The 20,304-nt window shown below is 41.5% G+C and overlaps 1 protein-coding gene and 1 pseudogene across 7 annotated transcripts in view; both read right to left on the reverse strand.

Moving 5' to 3' along the window:
- The window catches only part of Ano4 (anoctamin 4), a 397,594-nt gene that overhangs the window by 52,558 nt on the left and 324,732 nt on the right, over positions 1–20,304 (reverse strand). For all 7 annotated transcript variants that reach the window (XM_052753067.1, XM_052753065.1, XM_052753066.1 and 4 more), the window contains 5 exons: positions 13,906–13,961; positions 12,477–12,598; positions 10,276–10,410; positions 9,118–9,214; positions 3,433–3,493 (listed from right to left, as the gene is read on the reverse strand). In XM_052753067.1, coding sequence (XP_052609027.1) covers positions 3,433–3,493; positions 9,118–9,214; positions 10,276–10,410; positions 12,477–12,598; positions 13,906–13,961 — 471 coding nt within the window. The remainder of the gene's footprint in view (positions 1–3,432; positions 3,494–9,117; positions 9,215–10,275; positions 10,411–12,476; positions 12,599–13,905; positions 13,962–20,304) is intronic.
- Positions 14,754–16,531, reverse strand: LOC128119659 (DNA-directed RNA polymerase II subunit RPB3-like; annotated as a pseudogene).

The raw sequence follows: 20,304 nt of genomic DNA on the forward strand, positions 1-20,304 counted from the left end.
GACACTCTTCAACCTGTTCAGCCACCTTCTTTACAGTGTGCTCTAGGTTCCCAGATTTTGTGAGCTGTCACCCATGCTGGGGTGGGCTCTGGTGATGCAGCTTTGAGTCATTTCTGCTCCTTTGAGTAATACCTCAGCCACATTTATGTAAGTAACCCTAGTAAAACTCACTGATCCACCAAATTGGACTTTGGTGGTATCCAAACTTTGGTCTGTCATCAGTTCCTGACCTCAGGTGAGTAGATGTTAGTTCACACCACTCCAGGGATTGTAACAGCCAACAGCACCCAGAGTCCAGTGACAAGGGGTGTATAGTCTGCTACTAACCAAGATCTTAATTGATGTGCCCTCTGGAGGAGACTTGGAAATGGCTCTAGAATGGGACAGACAGTATCTGACTAAAACACCAGACTCCATTTCTTATTAACCACCTCGTAATTTTGAGTAAGCCGAGGAGCTTCTCTGGGCTTCTAAGTCCTTCCAGTGATGGAAACAGTGATCCATTCTGATAGTTTCTGAGAAATCGATGAACTGTCATATGTACACACACCCACACATAGTGGATGTTTTTTAATCATATGCTTTTTCTCTTTTGACTATACAATACTATTTTAACTAATTAATTTTTAGTGTGATGTCTTTATTAATTATGTGACAATATTGTTTTCTTTTTTTTTTTTTGGTTTTTTCAAGACAGGGTTTCTCTGTGTAGCTTTGCGCCTTTCCTGGTACTCACTTTGGAGACCAGGCTGGCCTCGAACTCACAGAGATCCACCTGGCTCTGCCTCCCGAGTGCTGGGATTAAAGGCGTGCGCCACCACCGCCCGGCAAATATTGTTTTCTTGTTGGACATGTGGATAAGATTACAAAAGATGAAGTTATACAATCTCCAGAAACAAAAGGCCAATTACAATAACATGAATTTAAAAAGAGGCAGATTTCCTTTGCTAATCCCTTACAAAATTGTACAAAACCTTTCAATTTGCACAAAGTATCCACTACCTTGTCATTTTTGACTGGAGGGCTTACAGTGCCCCATGGTTCACCTCATTGCTTTATTGCTGGGGTTAATTTTTAAAACAACATTGAAAAGTAAAAAAAAAAAAATTAAGGAAAAAAAGAGGATTCAGAAGAGGATTTGGCAACAAAGATCAGAGGGAGATAATCTACTTCCTGACTTCCAGGTCTCTGCCAGCATCTGCTTTCCTAATGATCCTTCATTTCTCTCTAGGGAGAGAAGCTAATTTAGTCCACAATTATCCTGTCCCTCGACTCCTTGTGAACAGAAAAGGGCACAGAGGAAAGAGCCACATTGTACCTTTAGTCCAGAGTCCTGGGTTAATGCTGTAACTTGAAGATCTCCATGGAGCCCCACTGCCATACATGTGGGAACATGAGCAAAATACCATGCAAGCCAGGGGTGGGTGCTGCCGGCTGACTCCAAACAGAGTTTGATTGTTCAGCAAACGCAGTCAGCAGCACACCCACCCAGAGGTCTTGCAAATCACTCTGTCTCATCAGCTTCTGTCTTAGCAATTATCCTGAAAATAGAGTGCGTTTGTTTTCTTAAACGCTGCAACGTGTCAATCCTGAGACATGATCCTGACAGGATGAGACTGAGCTCCATTTAGAATTTATGTACCTCTACAAAACATCACCATCCCAAAGCAGCAAAAGTGAGGTTCAGGATGAACATTATGTTTTGTAATCTGGAGGCTGGGATCTCCAAAGCTGAAGCAACTGCTTACAAATAACACCCATGCCTCTTATAAAGCTAAGGAGCTTTATAGACAGACTGCTCATGTTAACTGTTGGCCTTGCTTTATGCCGGCTTCTACTTCAGTTTCCTCAGCTATTACATGAGCATAGTAGCTTTCTTGAAAATTGTGGTGGGGATTAAATGAGATATGTACAATGATTATGACTGTGTGTAGCAATAACCACATACTATTAGTATAGCTGTCATTATTTTTGGTTGTTCTAGATCACTGCAAAAGATACATGCCTTTCTGCAAAGGAATACCTGGGATGATGGATTCTTGCTTTCAAACGAGCACATTTCTGGGAATAACATAGGACTTAAGCAATAAGTTATCAATCAAGATGAAGCAATTTAGAGGGTGAATTATCTAAGGTTTGCTTTGCCTAGAGTTGCCCTAAAGTGTTCCTCTGTGACAAAAATGTCATAGAGGAACTCTACCAGACTCATACTGCATATATTCCAAAGCACAGAGCTGTCAAGTCTCCAGCCTACCCATTTGTAATCTTAGGATCTTCTCAACTCCATGCTCCACCACCAACTAGTCAATCTGGGCAAACGCACCATCGATAAAACTTAGTTGTCATTCATAGGACTGGACAACTTGCAAAAAAATGCAATCTCTTTTACAATAGCATTACTGGGGAAGAGGTGACAAATTCTACCTTCCAGACAAAGGGCATTGTACCAAAATTTCACTTCAGTATAACCTTAGAGGTTAAGTTGTGGGAGGATAAAACTTATCTCACTCAAAAGATCTATCAGTGGGTATCTGAAATTGGAGAAATATTGAAGTAGGTATGGGAGGTTTGTATTTAATTCTCCCTGAATGACACCAGGAGACTGCTCATTGTACATAAACATACCTCACTACCACTAGTAGACTACTGTTCAAGGAAGAGCTAGCCTTTGGGAATGCTGCGTGAGGATGCTTATGGCAGCTTTATCCCTGGCTATGAGCAAGCGCTTCTAATATTCACCAGTATGCCTGGAAGCTACATCCATTTTATATGTGGCTGGGACCAGAAAAAGTTACATACCACAGACTGAAGAAATAAGTTCATTTTCTAAAGTAATTTCATTTGTAACAATGGCAAAACTTAAGCACTGGTTGCCTATTATACTTCCTGATCATGATACCTATATGTTCTAGGGAGGCAAGATATGTATTATTTTTGATCTTGATCTCAACCCTGTAGCCAAAACTCTGTGCAATCATTGGCTTAGTTCTTCTTCCTCCTCCTCTCCCTATTTGCAAGGGATACAAATGCATTGAGGATTTAAGGATAGCAAAATAGTGAGATATTGCCACATATTCCACCAAGGAAGATAGAACTCCTACAGGAACCAGATTATTCACAGATAGCCTATGGATGCCAACATCTTTGATAGCTATCAGCCACAGAAGGATTATGAGAGATGGAGATGGTGGATGATTCCAAGGAAATTGATGAAGCTGTCCAAGATCTTAAAGGAAAAATATCAGACATATTTCCCCTGTATATTATCATTTTCAAAGTAAACCAAGTAAATTAGTGACCTGTTTGTTGTCAACAGAAAACCCAACTGAATTTACTCAAGCTTCTTCCCTTAACATCCAGAGTGAGGCTCGAAAGGAACATGCCACAGGGCAGATAAGGGCAACTTAAGCTTTACGGCTGCTGTTCACTTACCCCAGACGGCCATGAACACAGCAAAGAACACAGTAGCTCCATTGTCAAAAAGGTGGGTCACCTGGGAATAACAGAATCAGTTCAGCTAGTTTCTTATGCACAACACTTTAACTGCTATATTCACCGCTGCATATAAAAAAAAAAGTTATGGTGATACTGTGAGCTTTATAAGGGTTCTTTGGTGAATATTCCCCTTGACAATGAGCAAGAAGGGGCTGGGTGTCTTCTGACTATGAAGTTCAGATGTGGAGGAAAGAGTTTGTTCCCTTTACATCAGGATCATGTATTTGAACACTTGTCAGCAGCTCCAACAGTGTTTCTAAGAATTTTACTTTGTGTGCCTAGAAACTCTCATACATCTATGTAGATATGGATATCACTATACTTAGGACCAGGAAGGTGCTCATGCTGTTGGTTTACATGTCCCTAACTTCCCAAACACTGTTCCTAATGTCTCGTTTACTTGTAGCTGGAGTTCTTTCCAGTCCCGCCTGGGCCCGCAGCCACTCAGACCCAAATAAACACACAGACACTTATATTAATTAAAACTGTTTGGCCTAATGGCTCAGGCTTCTTGCTATCTAGTTCTTATATCTTAAATTAACCCATTTCTATTCATCTATAAGTTGCCATGTGGCTTGTGGCTTACCGGTACTTTACATCTTGCTTTTCATGGCAGAGGTTGGCAGCATCTCCTGACTCAGCCTTCCACTTCCCAAAACTTTCTTCTCTGCTTGTCCCACCTTTATTACACTTCCTGCCTGGCCACTGGCCAATCAGCATTTTATTGTGAACACATTCACAACATCCCCAGCACTTTTTTTAAATTTATAAAATTAGATCCAATTTTATTAAGGATTTAAAATTACATATTTCAGACTTCTAGAATGGAAATAGAACTATTAGGGGACTGACAAAATGTCATAATGAACACTGACCCCCACATCCACACAGCACATTCCCCCTATACAATGAGAACCAGCTACCTGTTTACTTTGGCAATAGCTAGGTAGGGAAAGACTGTTGCTCTGATTGACTGATAAATAAAATGCTGACTGGCCAGTAGCCAGGCAGGAAGTATAGTAAAGGTGGGACAAGCAGAGAGGAGAATTCTGGGAAGTGGAAGGCTGAGTCAGGAGATGCTGCCAGTCGCTGCCATGAGAAGCAAGGTGTAAAGTACCGGTAAGCCACGAGCCACATGGCAACTTATAGATTAATAGAAATGGATTAATTTAAGATATAAGAACTAGATGGCAAGAAGCCTGAGCCATTAGGCCAAACAGTTTAAATAATATAAGTGTCTGTGTGTTTATTTGGGTCTGAGTGGCTACGGGCTTGGGCGGGACTGGAGAGAACTCCAGCTACATTTATTTACTTCAGAAACACAGCTGCTTTGCTCCTATAGTTTTGAGTTGACATTTTGTGAGCTACATTGCATTTCAGCATTATAAATGCAGAGACAAGAACCATTATCAAATTCACTCTCACATTCATTAAAGCCTGAGGTAATCACTGTGTCTACCCACTTCCCAGAACCCAAAGACAGTGAGCAATACCTTTTCACCAGAATGTGATCTAAAGTTCCATTCTTACTGCAAAACAGCCACACTCATTTCTACCTCCAGTCCAAATCACACCAAAGGCCATGACAAATTGATGGCTGATAGATTCATAAAGCATAGCCTTTGGGGGCATTTTATGTTTCCCTAGTAAAGTATGCTTTACTGTCCCTAAAGAATAGGCCCAGAATAAACAGGTATTTTCTTGCCATATCATAGTATCAAGTATTTTGTATTATTCCAAAACTTTATGTTCTCTCTTTCTTTGAACATAGGGTAGTATTCAAACACTAAATGTGGCACAAGTATCTAAATCCTATTCTTTTCATACGCCAGATGGAATGTTGCACTGGAATTGGCCGCCCAGTATCACATGATTCGACAGCTCTAAGAGTACATGGTGGGTTCAGGCTCCCTATCTGGGCATTTGGTGAATGTAGTAGCTTGTAACATGGGAGTAGGTTCTCAGTTGAATTGTGGCTGTCATTTGTGGCTGCCTAGATCATTCCCACCCACACAACAGATGTCTCTTAAGCTGTTTCCAAGAAGTACATGATCAGTAGGACCCAGCAGAGTACTTCCTTGGGACAGGATATATAAACATTTGAAGAGACAATTTTTCTGCTGTGCTTATCAGTGGGAATTAGAACAGATGAGAAAATGGGGACTTCTGGTTCCTAGCAAAGTGGTGGTCTAGCTCATCTGATGGTTCCCTTGGCCAAATCCCATCAAAGAAAAGCAAAAGAATAGGCTCCACATACTAACAAAATGTATGACTAAAGACCTTAAGATGTTCCAAGGAGATAGGCAGTGGTCTCAAACAGATCAGTATGGGGCATGTGTACGTATGGGCATGCATATGAGTGTAAGTATGCATTTCCATGTGTGCGTGTATGTGTGAAGGCATAAGATCAAATCCAGATGTCTTGTTGGATTATTCTCCACCTTATATATTGAGGTGAGGTCTCCCAGTCAAACCCAGAGCCTGCTGACTCAGCTAATGCAGCCAGCTTGCTTAGGAGATTCTCTGTCTCTGCCTCTGACATGCTGGGATTACAGGCATGATGTCACATTCACCTGGGCTTTACATGGGTGCTAGGGATTGGAGATCTGGCCCTCACACTTGCGTGGCAAATGCTTTACCTGCTCAGCCATCTCCCCAGCCCAGCAGACACTTTCTGAAGGAGCAAAGACTCTAAAACAACAGAGCAAAAACTGTAGCAATTTTTTTTAATGATGGGGATGAAACCCAGAGCCTCATACACGCTAGGCAAATGCACCACCACTGAGTTTTATCCCCAGTCCAAAGACCAAGAATTTAAAATAAGCATAACAAGGATACTTAAGGAGGAAGGAAGGAAGAGAGAAGCCTGGAGGTGCAGCCATCTTCCCATCCCAGCAAGTGAACCTGTCTGCAGAATGACAGTGTGCACAAGGGTATTGGAGAGCCACTGGGGGTCTGGAGGGTGCCAGCTTCAAGCTGGGAGCTACTTTGTGATTTGTTGCTGTTGTTTGTTTGTTTGTTTGCAGAAAACAATAAGCTTGCCAGTCTCTCCCTACTTAAATCACTTGGAGGTAGATTTCAGGCTCTTGTTCTTGCCAAGGACGAGGGTAAGGTACCATTTGATGAGAGAGCAGAGCATCTGCTGGCTGGGCTGGATTTGCTCTCAATATACAAGACCCACAGACTCACTCTTGACATTTCTAATAAGTGATTCTAAAGGAAGCCTGTAGACTTCTGATTCTGTCACTCCTGACTTGAGTCTAAAGTTTTTAGAGACAATCAAACACAAAATCCAGAGTCTAAACATCATACAGCTCAGTTGGGCCCGGTGGTAACGAAGACGTGTTGTGTGGTCTGGTAAACCGAGGCCCATGTTTATCAGGTTACTGTCCCATGAGTAACGATGAGTAGATTTTACTTCTCTGAGCAAAAATGGTGGCAACAACACCTGCCTCAAAATTGACACGCAGGTTAGAAATAACACATGCTACCTAGCAATTATGGAAATAGCCTGACATTAGAATTAGGATTATTCTAGATTTCTGGCAGAATTACTGCCAACAGAAGCTCCTGGGAAATCTGAGTACTCTGAACTATTCATGATGTTTAATTGAAGGACTTATTAAGGATTTCCTAGAAAGGGAATTTCGCTTGAGCAACTCTTCACATTAGAAATTCTTTCATAAGCAACAAACACGCAGAGAGCACCAAACAAAGACTAAACCATAAAAATTTGATGATTTCCAAAAGCAGGCTTTTAAAACATAAATTATCTCATGGCTTTTCAATAAAATCGCATTACTGACAAAGGTTCTTGATTTCTTAACTGTGCAATTCCTAAGGTTGCTCTGCTTAATTCATCCTTCTAGTCTCCATCTACGTGTCCTCTAAAGAGAGGGAGAGGCACTTTGTGCTTTTTTGGTCTCTTGTGACATATACTTAGAGCCCCAATCCTTTTAGACTCACAGCTGACTGCTGCAGCTTGGGCTCTGCCCACGGGACTCAGCACCTGCAGGGCTGCAGCCATTATGGATGGGCGGGCTGTGGGCTGCCTATCAAGTGTTCTCTTGTCCTAAGTGAACAAAACAGTACAAAGCCAACAGAGTAATTAGCCAGATCCAGGCTGCTATAATCACAGATGTCTGATAAAGTCTGCCAACCCCTTTTGTATCTGGAATCTAGGCAAGCACATAGGCAGCGGATCTTAGGAAAGACTGTGTTGACCTGGACTCTAGATTTTGTTTGCAATTATGACACTGACCTGAAGTTTAAAAAAAATCCTCTGGGAATTTGATGGATGTATCTAATATTTTGCTAAAGTAAGACATACCACGAGGAAGGGGCATGAGATAGCCCATGACAGAAATCATAGTGTCATGTCCTGAGCATTTTCCAAAGCACCATTCAGCTATCAGGATGTGTCATGGAGTGGGTCAGAGAGAAGTGGTACTTAATGCATTTAAGAACAACAAGCTTAGTCCCAGGAAGGCAACACCTATGCACGGGCAATGGGCAGGGAGCTGGGCTGGATCTGATTACTGACAGTAATGATAAAGGAAAGCTACCTAGCCACAGTTGTCATTTACTGAGATCTTACTGTTTGGCATGTCCACTCTGTAGGTGAAAAGAGTCTCAGGATCATAGAGCTTAAATAACTTGTTCTTGACAAGCAAGTGACAGAGAGTAGAGTCAAAACCAGAGCCTGCATGTAGCAGAGGTCTCCGAGAATAATGCGTGGGTGTTTAGGTTCCTGGTTAGTCATGGAATGTCGAGAGCAAGGGTTTCAGCCATCTTCTCTGCCACGGATCCCTTTAGTAGTCTGGCCATGCCTGGGAGGGATTATCTTGATTAGGTTAACTGATGTGGAAAGCTCCGTCCACATTAGTGGGCTGTACCATTCCCTGGGCTCAAGAGTGGTGGACTGTAGGAACAAGAGGAAGCTGGCTAAACACAGATTCATCCTCCCACACTTCTGACCGCAGATGCACTGTGCTTCCTGCCACCACACATTCCTGGCCATGTGGATGCTACCTAGGAATTGTGAGCCCAAATCAACTCCTCCCTTGTTAAGTGCTTTTGCCAGAGAATTTTGTCACAGCAGCAGGAAAGGAAATTAAGACAGCATCCTTTCTACGACTAATCTTTCCTAATGTAAACCATAAAGGCCATTGCTTCCCGGCCTTTTGGCTAAGATCATGGGTAAAAATAAAATTCACTGGATTATAAAGAACAAAGCAACACAAATCACATTGATGCTCCCAGAATTTACGTCACGAGAAACCTGTGTCATTGCCCCACATGGAATCAGTAATAAGTACAAACCACTCAAACAACAGCAAAAACACAAACTGAACTTCCCCTGACTCCAACACTGTGCTCTTCACACCAGGCCACGATGCAGCGTCTTGTGACGGGGCCTGGAGACGCCCATCTTTCAGATGCACCACATTCAAAAGGCTATTTGCATCGGAACACTGAATGCTGATGTCCCCATCGTACAGCATAATTTGAGGCTATGTAGGAATATGTAGGAAATAACAGAGGGAAGAAGCCACCCAGTGTTCTGCGGGGAAGTTTATGTTGAATTCCGTCCCACCTACAATGCGGCCTGTTTAGACTTACCTTGGCATAAACGCAACTATCTGACAGTCTCATGAACGGACAGTATTTGTCGCACACAGGACACATGATGATATCTGTCGCTTGGCAGACTTCTTTACTGAAAAAGAGAATGGGGAAGGACAGCCTCTTGATGACACGGAATGTATTTCAGTTCTTCCTCTGAAACACTGCTGGAGTGTCCAACTGACAAATAAGACCCAATATACTCATTTTATGCCCCAGAAGCTTTTCAGTCTTTTTTTGATATGAATGTAAACAGCCTCTGCATGTATTAATATTGCTTATCACCCTAATTATAAATAATCTTTATTTACATATTAATAAATTAGACTCAGGGAAATACACGAAGAAAAACATTTGTTGTTATATGCCCCAAATTTTACTAAACGAGCCCTTCACACAACATTTCACCATGTGAAGCAATTTCATACTGAATTATGGAAACAGGAAGATACCCCCAAGCCTGCCTTCATTTCTATGTACATGATAAAAAAAATAAATTAGAGGAATAACTAAAGATTTTAATCCTGGGAGAAAACCGAGTATTATTAAAAATGTCATAGAAAGTAAAATATTTCTGTGGGCAGGAGGCAAAAATCACTCATTCTTAAAAGGAACATCATTGTTTAAGATCAGCACGACCCAGCTCTGCAATAAGATGTCTATGGATATCTGAAGCCACATTCTGGTAAGGAAACCAAGGGATGGATTGGCATCTAGAGGCTGATCATTCAATAGGCATCAGTAATTTGGTGAAGAGTCTTTGTGGCTTAGGACCAGAGAGTTCCTTGCAGAAATAGAGAACTCATGAAAACAGGATTGCTACCTATTATTCTGCACCAGCAGGTACCAGTTTTAAGACAGGGAAAAACTCAGAAAGGGAACAACTTGTAGCCACTGAATGGGAGTGAGTTGTTCCATGGATGTATGGCTGCTCACATGTCTGTCTGGAGTCGTAACATTTGTTTCCATGGTAGCAAAAGACCAAAGCTGTGTGGGCAAAGGACCCAGGAAACCTGGAGAAGCTTTTGACTTTCCCACCAGAGACTGAGAACGTAGTGAAAAACTACATATGTTCAGACTGTGAACGACCTCCAAGCGCAAACTGCCATCTCTAAGTATGGAGTAAAGGCAAGCTCACCCATGAGTTTCCTGTACCTGACTTGGCAGTGATCCAGAGTGGTGACGCCATACAAGAAGACAAACAACCCAATGAAGGCCGCGGGGAAGAGCATGCCTGTGTACCAGCCCAGCCAGGCAAAATACAGTCCAATCTTCTCTCCAAAATACCGCCTGTTTGGGACACAAAAACCTTGAAACCACAGTGATGTGTGAAGTTCAGGGTTATGACCCTTTGCTCAGTGATGTCACTTACAGTGTTTTTCCCTGGTAAAGCAGACAAGGGGAGTCAAGAGAAGACACAGCTCTCTGATCAACTCAAAGCTCTGAGATGAACTTTCTCCCATACTGCTTTATGCCAGGGGAGTAGAATTACCCTGCCGCTGAAAGGACATTGTTATATACCAGCTTATCCTGAGAATACAGAATGGATTGGGACGAGTCACAGTGAGACAGAGAGCCAGGTAAGGGGCTTGTGTCCTTGCCACCAACCAGATAACGAGCAAGGGCAGCACAGGTGGGCAGGAGAGACTTGAGGATGTGAGGATGCAGTCAGATTCAAGAGATAAAAAGAATGCAGCATCTATAGGATGAGAAGAATTTAAGATATATATTCTCTAGATGCTCCACAATTCATTCCACTCAAGTCTTGGTAGACCAAGTCAAGGCCAACAGACGTCAGCTCTGCCCCACTTTTGTGAACCTGCTGACCCACGTTCAGTCTTTTCCAGTCATCTGAACTGGTACAAACCTTACAAATTCTCTCACATATTTTATCTAATTACTCACAGCCTGGTAAATTTTTCTAGTTGTTTCAAATACTCAGGGTCTTTTTCTCTTGTAGGAAACTGAGTTTCTCAACTCCAGAGATCACAGACTGACTATAAAATCCCAATCATAATGCTGTCCTCATGGAGGTGGTTTGCTCTAGCAATGCTCTTTAATTTCTCATCAGTGTAATTGTGTAATTAAAGGGGCAGAGACCGGGAAGAAAATTTGCTTTTATTTTCCCTCCTCTGCTCCCCCCTTTTTTTTAACCATATACTGCATCTGGTCAAAGGAAAACGATCTCATCTCGGGAAGTATTTTTTCCTCACTTGGGTCATCTGTATCATGTGGTACCCACAAAAAAGGGGATGCAATTTATCAATATCTTGGTTTATGAGGAATAAACATGTGGTAAATAGGCGGCAATGGCTGTGGTAGGAAGAACAGCTACCTGGGAAGATGGAATATAAAGTGAGTTATCTTTTTATTACTCCCTTTTGAGTTCATATATTTTTTTATTTTATAGTTATTGTTTTTTATAGGGCCCAGATGTAAATGAAACATATCTAGCTAGTCTAAGGAATTAGATATGGCTCACTCTGTAATGAGGAATTCATGGTTGTGGATTGCTATCATTCAACCTTAAGAAACAGTCTTTAAATAAATAATGAGATGGTAGCACCCAATACTGCCATGACACTTTGGACAAATCTAGACAATAAAAAAAAACAACAAAAATATAAGTACACAATTATCACAAGCTAACAGATGATTCCTTTTTGAACTACAAATTAAAACAATCTTTCTTTAAGGATTATTCACGTAAGATTAAAAGAAATGAATCGTGGAACACCCTGGAATGAGAGTGTGTCATCTGTCCTATTTGCCCAAATCACTGAATAACTGTTACCCCAAATGCTTGAAATCAGCAGTATTTCAACTTCCAAATCTGTTTCAACTTTCAAAGTTTTGGGTTTTGAAATACTTGCACATAGTGAAGCATCTTCAGAAAAGGACCTAAATCTACACATAGAATTCCCTTCCATTCATGGCTGTGTATTTTTACTTTGCCTCAGTATTGATTGACATATCACAGGGGATCAGGTGTGGAACTTTCCCCTTGTCATATATTATTAGTGATCAGAGAGTTTAGAGAAACAGTTTTGGAATTTTGGATCAGAGATAGTCAACTGTGGGAAGTAATATTCTAGATCATCACTAATACATTTAATCAGTATTACCGCTCTACTGGGTGACCTGCTCCTCATCACCAGAGGTCCATCTGGTGGAAACATCACCCTCAACAGAGTGAGGGTGGGTTGACCAAGAACAGCCAATGTCCTTTACTCTCTGGAAAAACCCAAGTTAGGGCAAGAGCTGAATGGGTCTTCCCCAAGTAAGCTTACTCCAGAAGTCAGTATGCCCTCATTAGTCAGTGCAATGTTTATATGCGCAGTCAGTTAAAAACTCACCTTACAAGATCCAAAGGCTGGTATTTATACCACACGCCCCAGGATGCCCAGCACTCATAGAGGAGATGTCGGTGGTTCACTGCTCCATGGGTTTTAATGGAGTTTTTACTTCTGTAACTTCCCTGGGAGAAGAACACCACTGCTGGTGAGGGATACAAAGCCACGAGGAACCAGAGAGTGACACCTGTGTCTTAAGGTAGCAGTGGTAGGAGGGGGTGACAGCAGCTAGGAAGGGCTTGTTCTCTATGAAAGGGGATGTACTTCCTCTTTAATCCACTATGCCTGCTCATCCCTGGCCATGCACAGACACAGGGTCAGGACCTGGCGGGGTACACAGTGCCCACTGAAACCCCTTTTCAGGCAATGCTAGCTAATAACCACAGGAAGCCACTTGATGCTTTGGATGAGTATTAATGATCAGAGTCAGGAGCATGTGCCTCCAGAAAAGCATTGTGTCAAAGCTTTGGCTTGCCATTCCATCAATGTCTCTTGGTAAGTTGTGAGTAAGAGCACAGACTATGGCTTCTAGTTTTCATAATAAAGAAGGTTTTAAAAATTCTGTCCAACCTTTGACATACTCTTGGTATTAAAAATCAAGAAAAGAAACTTTTCGTGTCAAAAACAATACATGTTTTGGAGAAACTTGTTGTTTATGCAGAGTTGGAGCACCATCCAAAGTATGTTAGCAAACAGTGCCCCCCCCCATCCCACTGGCCTTGTTGGGTGCAAGAGGGCAGGAGCTGTGGTATTTGTCTATATTTATACAATGACTCACTGTCAGAGATCAGCCCCATTTATGGAATGACAATTTCTAAATAATCATGAAGATTCTGTTTCTATAAACCTGGGGATAGATCTTGGATTAAATAATCCAGGATCCATTAGAAAATTCAAGATAAGGGCCATCACCATTATACTTAGGAAAGTCATTACAAATGATTTATTAAAGTCCTATTTAGTACTAAGCAAATAAAGACACCATCATTACACATCTTACAATAATGAATACAATATTATTAATTTCTGTTCATTACATTTGCTTATCTAATACTTTGAAAAAGTTTGCTCTCATTCTTTCAAAGAAGAGCTATAAATGTATTTATTGCAAAGTCTATATAGTTCAGGAACATTTATCCTCCCTTGGTGCTTCCTTTCAATGCCTTTTTAATTGCATGACTTAGAGTCTCCAGTCATTTCTCTGGATTCATGCTGAGTGACTCTTGATTTAAGTGTTCTTTCAGTTACATAAAAAGAGAGAAATAAATTGACACTGAGGGAGAGATGGAAGGAAACAAGTAGACACTCTCTAATTACTAAAAAAGTTAAATCAATTCTGAATGTATGCCTTATCAACAAATTAAAGGCTATTCCTAGAAGCCAATTTTAGTAACAAGAAACTGAAGAGAGGTAAGGAAAGGAAACACAATACCTCATGCAGGGGAAAGGCAGCTTCATAGGAGCCATTGGTAAGCAAGCGGTTCAGACCTGCAGCGACAAGGAAGCCCATTTCAGTAAACTTGACTCTTCAGGGATCAGACTAAGTGAAGGCAGAATGGCGCTTCCTGGAAAACACAGCCTAGGTTTTCAACAGTGAGTAAAAACTAGTTTAGATACCAACAGATTAGAAAGGAACCTTTGTTATACACCAGGGCACTGGGATCAAGTGCTGGGGGGGAGGGGGAAAAGCAGGGTTTGATTAGTTAAAAATATTAAATTTCTCAAGATTGGATATATTATGGTATATAAAGTGCACACTGTGTCATTACTGCTATAGTCAAATTTATTAATATATACATCGCCACCATGGTGTACATCAGATCTCTAAAGCCTGATTACTCTATATTCTACATGTAAGTGAGATTATGGAGTATTTGTCTTTCTGTGTTTGGCTAAGCCCTCCAAGCCCATCCATATTGGATGTCATAAGGCTTTTCAGTGGCTGAATACATTTCCATTCTATCCATGTATCACATTCACACTTAAGATTGTTTCCATACCTTGGCTGTTCTAAATATGCCGAATAAATATCGGCTCAGTTTTGAAAGTTTTTCTCGACATACTGATTTATTTGGATATGTACCCCAAAGTAGGATTGCTGGAGTGTGTGGCAGTTGAGTTCCAATGCCTTGAGAAGCCTCTATGTTGTTTTCCATAATGACGACGCCATTTACTTTCCCACTGGCGGTACACAGGGCTTCCCTTTTCTCCTCACTCCCACCGGCATCCATTCTCATCTTTTTTTTTTAATGTTGTGCTCTTTATTGCCAAAATAAAACCTTGTAAAAAGACTATTACTGTGTGATCAATAAATATCCCTTTCTTTCTGGGCTGGTATGTGCTTTTCCCTAGGCTGCCTGAAAACTACTATGGGCATGTCTGTGCCTACCTGGAGACATGCTAAGGCAGGGCCCGAACTTTACTAAAGAGAAAGGAAATATGGGGTCTGAGGTACCTCCCAACTCCAAAAAAAGTCAGGCCAGAGTATAAAGCAGCAAGTTCACATGTGGACAGAGAGGATAGTCAGGGTCTAATACCAGTCCCAAAGGGTGACATCTCAGCTTAGGGACATCTGAAACTTCAAGTGCCAGTAAGCTGGCCCTGACCCTGGGAAGGGGACCTGAAAGGTCACAGGCTGCTTCAGTGAAGGTCCTAATACTCAGTCTCAACACCAGAAGTCTAAGATAGGGCTGTGAAAACTCCTTTCCTTGGGTAGAGATTTAAAAAGCTGGAGTGACCAGATGTCTAGGCCAGTGGCTCTTAACTAGGAAGCAATAGGAGACCCCTACTAGTGAGCTAGGAAACAGGATGGAAAGGATGCCTAGGGTTGTGAGGAATACCACAGTGATTGATAAGGTAGGGCCAGGGATGCTAAACGCCTCGTAAAATACTGCCCTGTCAAATACCAGCGGAAGCCCTGGCAATCTCTCTGATGACCTTCCAGGCAGCTTGAGCAAACTGTAGTCTAGAGCCCCGAAACCAGAAGGGCTCCCAAGACCTGAAGCCCAGTGGTCACCTTGAACCGAGTCTTCTGCAGCAGACTAGCTGCGGCTAGTTTATATGGGTGAGCACGTCACTCTGGATCTCATGGCTTAGCTGAGTCTGTAAATCACTCAACTTCTTTAACTCAGAGAGGTCTAAGAGGACAATAGTTTGAGGGTGCAGTGAGCCCCAGGACTCCACATTGTAGTAAAACCTCTCTGGCTTGCCATTGGGGTCATAGGGGGCCTGTGACTCATCCTCATTCAGCTCGGAGTACTCACTCTTTGGCCAGTCCTCAGGCTTGAGATACACCATGTGCCTAAGGACATTTTCTGGATCATATTCAAAAGCCACCCCTGCAGTTCCACTTGGCATGTTCCTTGTCAAAGCCCTTGTTGGCATAGGCTTGAAGTCTTAGCTCTTGGCCATTCTTCATCTTGACAATAAAGATATCATCCTGCTCCACATAGTCATTGGGGGTTGTTATCCAGGTTCTGGGATGTCACCGGAATAACCTGGGGGGTGTTGGAGATGAGATCCCAAGATGTAACATGGCGAGTCTGGTCTTCATTGCACCTCATGTCAACAGAAGACTCAGGGCAGAGCTCTTCCCATGTGCAGTCCCGGGAGTTCAGCAGCTTGTCCACAATGCCATCCCCAGTGAGGGGGGTCTATCCAAGCCTGTGAGCAATGAATCCATCATGAAGGACTGAGGAGTTGGCATCAATCTGAACCCAGTCAATGGCTATGATGGGCACCTCGGCGATGGAGACCCTCCGGATGGAATTGGCCACCACCAGGTCCGTGTTTTCGATGATGAACTTGACGTTTTCTTTGGTGAGTTCCATGACCCGCATTGTTGGCTGGTTGGTGTAGGGCATTGCGACCCGCAGTCATCTCCCATGCCCTATTGTCCTTTTGGTAACAGCTATTCTAACAGGTATGAAGTGCTGCATCTTTTGACTTGCATTTTTCTGAGGTTGATGATGTTGAGCAGCTTTTTACACACCTGTTTTTCCAGGTGTATGCTTTCTGTGTAAAAAGTATCTCTTAAAGTCCTTTGCCCATTTTTAAATCAAGTTATGTGCTTATTTTTTGCTATTAAATTTCTTAAATATTTTGGCTATCAACCCCTCATCAGAAACATGATGTTTCTGCAAACATGTTTGCAGTCTCATGTTCTCCCACTTACTAAATTGCCTTTCATTTTGTCAGTTATTTCCATAGCTGTGTAGAGGCTTTTTGAGAATTGGGTTTTCAAAAAGAAAGATGGTGGCGTGTACCCAGTACAGTGTTGGTACAGAGAAGCAGTAGGGCATGCATGGGAGAAGCAGACCAATGTAACGCTAAAAGATCACTGTCTGCCAGGCACTCTCCTGACTTTCCTGGAAGATTCCCCGGGGAAACAAACATCCTGTGCACTGGGCCAGTGGCATGATTTGGGACAAATCCTCTTCCTCAAAGACCTACTCTGAAAATGGAAGAGTGAGCTGATGTAAAAAAATGTTTGAGGCGAATAAAGAAATCGAGGTTTGGCTGACATATAATAAGGAGCACATATTTAAGATGCAGTTATTAAGTCCTGATATACGTGTGCACTCAGGAAACCACCAACATGACCAAGACAGTAAACATATCTGTCACTTCAAAAGCTTTCTCATGCCACTTTGTAATCTGCCTCCTCCTGTGCTGTCAACAAGATAAATACTGACCTGTTTTCTGTCACTCTCAATTTCTATTTATTTTTTAGAGTCTTCTATGAATGTAGTCACCCAATATTTGCTTTTCTTCTGACTTCTTTTATTCAGCATGAGACTTTTCCATATGGTAAGCATTAGTAACTCCTCCCTCTCCCTCTCTTAAGATTTTTCTCATTATTTGTGTGTGTGTGTGTGTGTGTGTGTGTGTGTGTGTGTGTGTGTATGTGTGTGTGTGTGTGTGTGTGTGTGTGTGTGTGTGTGTGTGTGGTGGGTGTGCACATGAGTGCAGGTGCCCAAGTAGACCAGAAGAGGGCATCAGACCTCTTGGAGCTGGAATTACAGATGGTTGTGAGCTGCCCAGCAAGGTGCTGGGATTGCCAGTAGGTCATGGTGGCACCTACCTTTAATCCCAGCACTTGGGAGGCAGAGGCAGGCAGATCTCTGTCAGTTCAAGGCCAGCCTGGTCTACAAAGTGAGTTCTAGGACAGGTTCCAAAACTACACAAAGAACCCCTGTCTTGAAAAAAGCCAAAAAAAAAAAAAAACCAAACTAAACAAAACAAAAAACAAAAACAAAACAAGGTGCTGGGACAGGAACACTGGTCCTCTGTAAGAGCAGCATATGCTCATAGACAATGAGTCCCAGTAACTCATTTTCTTTATTACTGAATCCATCACATGGGTGTACAACAAATTATGCAGTTTCCTGATGATGGACATTTTGGTTGTTTCTAGCTTAAGTTTTGTTACATACAAAGGTCCTACTAGCATGTACATATAAATCCTTGCATATATACATGGCTTTACTTTATTTTTGTTGTTTTATTCACTTTGTTTATTGAATCAGGGTCCCATGCTAGCTCTTGCTGGCCTGGAACTCCCTGTGTAGCCCAGACTGATCTCAAACTCAGCACTTTTCTGTCTTCAATCTCCTGATTGACAGTTACTAATTATTATTAACTTCCACTTTCTTTGTCACCTCTTCTGCCCTCTCCTCCCCTTTCCAGACCTCCCCTCATTCATTTCTTCTGTTTTTGAGACAGGGTCTCACTCTGTACCCTCTGAGGCCTGGAACTTGCTAGGTAGTTTATGATGATTTCAGACTTGCAATCCTCTTGAATCTACCTTTGGAGCACTTTCGTTTTGTCATGCACAATTCACTAGCAGCATGTTGAATTTCAGATTCCTCCATACCCAATGATACTTGGTATAGTCAGTCTTAATTTCAGCCAATCTGACACGTGCGCAGTGAGAGCTCATCATTGTTTAATCTGTAACTCCTTGATGAAAAGCTTTTACAGGCTGCTGGTCATTGGCATATCACACGTGAAGTGTCTGTCCACATCTAACAACCATTCATGTTTTATAATACAGTTTTGGGTGCTGTAATGTGTTCTAGATATAGGTTATTAGATATATGCTTTTAAATTTTTTCTCTTAATGTGTGGATTCTCTTCTTGTTCTAAGACAATATTTATCTGAAGAGTAAAATTTCAATTTTTATGGACTTCAACTTATCTGTTTTTGTTTCTTTTGTTTCCAGTGTTATACTTAAAAAATATCCTCAATTAACCCATATTACAAATATTTTTGCCTAGACTTTTTTCCTTTAAATTGTTTAATTCATTTTACATACCAACCACAGATACCCCTCTCATCCCTCCTCCCACTCCCCCCAAGCCTCCTCCCCTGAACCCTCCCATCCCCTCCTTCAAAAGGATAAGGTCTCCCAATGGAGAGTCAGCAAATCCTGGTACATACACTTGATTGCCTAGACTTTTTACAGTATTACATTTACATTTAGATGTACGGTTCACTTAAGGTCCTTTTTGCATATGGGTCCAAGTCTGATTGTTTGAAGTAGATCCTAATTATTATAATCTCACTATTGAAAAGGGAATCCTTTATCCACTGACTAGCTTTTGAGCCATTGACAATAATTGTTCAAATATGTGTGGTTCCATTTCTGGATTCTCTATGTTCCACTGACCTACCTGTCAACAATTAAACTACTACGACACTAATACTGACTGGAAGCCTGTAGTAAGTGTTGGAATCATAGAGGAATAGTTCTCTGTTTTTGTTCTCTTCACTTGATAACCAAGCTTCCTGATTTCCTGCCACCCTGTGTATTCAGCCTCTGGGTTGTGCCTGTGCTTTGAGTCTTTTCCATACAGTCCTTACCTATGTCTGTACCTTGAATCGCGTTGCCTGTTTTCCTCCAGAAGTTTCAGCCTTTACATTAAGGGTACTCAGCCATATAGAATTTGAGTTTTGTTTGGGGTGAGACAAACAGATTTAGTTCCATTTTTTTTTCAGTGTGAATATACAATTTCTCCAGCACCACGAGTCAAGAAAACTATCTTTTCCCAATGTTTTTGATGCTTGTGTGGAAGATCAGGAGGCTATATAGCCTTATGAGTTCATTCTATGCTATATTGTGAACAATCTTCTCTGGTTATGCCTATTTGATACATTAACTAATTTTTATGTGTCCATGTTTTCCTCTAGATTTAGAGAATTTTCTGCTGTGATGGCAGTGAGTAGATTCTTTTTACCTTTAGTTTTTACCTGTCCTGTGGATTCTCTGGTTGGTATCTTGATCATATTACAGAGTTCTTGGACATTGTGGTCATGCTTGTTCATGTGGTATTTTCAAGATGTGGTCCTCCATCCTTGTATTTTTTATTTTGAGTTTGATGATGCTTTCCAGTGTGATTTTTGTTTGATTTACTTAGATTTTCATTTCCATCTTGTTTTTTGCTTCTTTCTCAAAGTCGCAATTTCCTTGCTGAATTTTTCTTCCATTTCTATAAATATTTTTATGTGTATTTAAGAGCATTTTGCTATATAGCTCAGACTGGCCTAGAACTTAGCTTCACAGCCCAGGCTAGCCTTGAATGCATCATACTTCAGTCTCCAAATTTCTCATATACAGTAATCTGGCCATTTACATAAATATTCTTATAGAGAATGTGCTCTTTTGGGTGTTTCTTCTTACATATGTTAGGTGAGGTTTGTTTAGTCCCCAATACTCCTCATTACTCATGAGAGACTCTTCTGAATACTTTATCAGTGTTTAATATCTTAAAATAATTTTTCATGCATTTTAAGTTTTATTCTTTTGAACGGTGTTACTTCAGGTGTTTT

This window comes from Peromyscus californicus, unplaced genomic scaffold, assembly GCF_007827085.1.
Source record: "Peromyscus californicus insignis strain IS unplaced genomic scaffold, ASM782708v3 Scaffold_24__1_contigs__length_46423439, whole genome shotgun sequence".
Classification (NCBI taxonomy): Eukaryota; Metazoa; Chordata; class Mammalia; order Rodentia; family Cricetidae; genus Peromyscus; species Peromyscus californicus.